General features: G+C 47.1%; 1 protein-coding gene across 4 annotated transcripts in view; it reads left to right on the plus strand.

Moving 5' to 3' along the window:
- The window catches only part of NUMB (numb homolog (Drosophila)), a 34914-nt gene extending 32745 nt beyond the window's left edge, over positions 1–2169 (plus strand). For all 4 annotated transcript variants that reach the window (XM_010022612.1, XM_010022614.1, XM_010022613.1 and 1 more), the window contains one exon: positions 1430–2169. In XM_010022612.1, the coding sequence (XP_010020914.1) occupies positions 1430–2169 (740 nt within the window). The remainder of the gene's footprint in view (positions 1–1429) is intronic.
- Positions 2170–2563: the final 394 nt, after the last annotated feature.

Below are 2563 nucleotides of genomic sequence, written 5' to 3' on the forward strand. Positions count from 1 at the left end.
AAATAATTTTTGTGCATCCTTCCCACTGATGTACGCACCAAGAGGTTAAGTTGGGTGGTTAGGGTCTTTAGAGGTTCATTTCTTCTGCTGGCTGACTAAGTTTAGTCTGTCCCTGCAGTCCTTGGCTGTAGTTTATATACTATGTAAGATAGTACTTTAAGTGGTTGTCACTGTGCAGACACTCATGCTAGAACGCTACAGTCACACCAGCATCACTTCCTGATGTAAGCTTAGCTTGAAAAGAGAAACTTTGCTAGCGAAGTGGTAGGTTCTGCTTGGCCTTGTAAGAGTACCAGACCCATTTTCAATAAGTCTTCCCGCATAAGAGAGAGACCCTGAGCTCTGCCTCCAACAGTTCCCACTGTAAAAACAACAGCAAACTGATCTTGAGATGGTGTTTAACTAGATCAGCCTGACAGCAGACTACTGAGCAGTAAGGTGTTTCCACTCCTCCCGAACACCAAAAAACACATGAGTTACAGAGCTGGCTCTAGCAATGCTTTGCTCATCACATTGGAAACATAGAAAGGCCCTATAGGAGGGAAAGAAACTCCAGGAAGAAGGAAAGGCAGAATTCACCTGGTGGGAGAGTTTTGAAACTGTCAGGAATGGAAATGATGGGGTTTTTGTTTGGGTTTTTTTTTTTAATCATTGAAGATAAATGAGTTAAAAATCAGCTGGTTTTATAGAAGAAAAGTCTGAAATGCTAAGTGTTGAACATTGCAGAAGAGTTTGAGAGGTTAACAGCCTGAGTTATATATGAAGAGAGTAAGGGAAGAGTGAGTGGAGATGGAGGAAGAATATAAAGGAGTCATAATAAGTACAGTTTATATATATAGTAATTTGGTTAGATGTATTGCCTTCAATGTTCATGTATATTGTACTTAGTGAGTACTCAGGCTTCAAAGTGTATAGGACACACGTAAATGTTGTCTTTAACTCCCTGTAGCATCACATTACTGTCCTTTAGAGGGTAAAGCCTTAATTCAGGAGACAGAGCAAACGAGTCTCACGAACAGTTTCTTAGTTTTGTGTTCTAACAGTCACCCAGTCCTGAGCTGTATATCCAGAAACTGATACTCCACAGTTAGGGGAGTTAGTGGTTATGGACCATACCACTGCCACAAAGTTAGGAGTGCAGGCAGCAGCTCTCCTGCATACCCTAAAGCCTCAGATGTATGCTATGAAGGAAAAAAAGTACAAGCCTTCATTTTAGTGAAGCAGCTCTTCTCTACCCCTTCTTGACCAATGTCTTCGTATAACAGAACAGTACAGGGGATGCATAAAGAGAATTCCAGTGTCGGTAGCAGTCTTTCAGGTGTGAAGGGGAGGAGGCCTGTCTGTCCTTGTACACATTCTCTCAGCCTTTCTGACTGAAAAGAGGATGAGGAGGGGAAATATTAGTGACTTCCCTTGCCTTCCTTCCCAGGCACTGACTGGAGCAGCACCTCCTCAGGTGCGGCCTCACCAAGTCTCTTCCAAGGAAATCACAGACGTACTCCCTCAGAGGCAGACCGCTGGTTGGAAGAGGTCTCAAAGACTGTCAGAGCCCAACAGCAGCCAGCCCCAGCCCCTGCCCCTGCCCCACAGCCACTACTCCAGCCTCCTCCAGCAGCTTCCAAGCCAGCACCAGCCTTCCCAGTGAGCACCTTCATTGCACCTCAGCCTGTGCCGGTTGGTGTGGTGCCACCCATGCAGCCAGCGTTTATTCCAGCTCAACCCTATGCTGTAGCAAATGGGATGACCTATGCAGCCCCAAGCGTACCTGTGGTTGGAATCACACCTTCCCAGATGGTAGCCAACGTCTTTGGTACTGCAAGCCACGCTCCAGCAGCGCATCCACATCAGTCCCCCAGTCTTGTCAAGCAGCAGACGTTCCCTCAGTATGAAAGCAGCAGCACTACGGCCAGTGCTACAGCCAGTGCCACAGCCAGCCCTTTCTTCAACCCACCTGCACAGCACAATGGCTCTGCCGCTTTCAATGGAGTCGACGGTGGTAAATGGGCTGCAGAGGACAAGCATTCACAGCCTCCAGCGGCTGCTCCGCAGGTAGACCCATTTGAAGCACAGTGGGCAGCACTAGAGAGCAAGTCAAAGCAGCGCACTAATCCTTCTCCAACTAACCCCTTCTCAAGTGATTTACAGAAGACATTTGAGATTGAACTTTAAGCAGTCCTTGGGAGGGAGATGGATGAATTGTACAGTAGGAGAGAGGGACAAAGGGAGCGGAGGGGACTGTTTATGATCGGTTTGCTTTGATAATCCCAAAGGTCCCTTCAAACAAAAATGAGTTAGAAAGAGCGAGCAATTATGAGGAGGATATAAACATACAATGAATTTAACATGCAGTTCTTTAAAAGGAATCCTGGAGCCACCCCAGTCTGTATTCCCTCCTCACTTGGAAAGCTGGAAATCAAACAGAGTAAAGGCAGGCACCCAGCCCCAGTGCCTGCTCTGCAGAAACATCCATCATCTCACAGAAATGAAGGCCCCTTTTGTACTGGGGTCCTTCTGATGCCCTGCAAGTCCTGGACATTCCCCCTCAGGGAACAACAGGGGGGGT

Source organism: Nestor notabilis, unplaced genomic scaffold (genome assembly GCF_000696875.1).
Source record: "Nestor notabilis isolate BGI_N333 unplaced genomic scaffold, ASM69687v1 scaffold3799, whole genome shotgun sequence".
NCBI lineage: Eukaryota > Metazoa > Chordata > Aves > Psittaciformes > Psittacidae > Nestor > Nestor notabilis.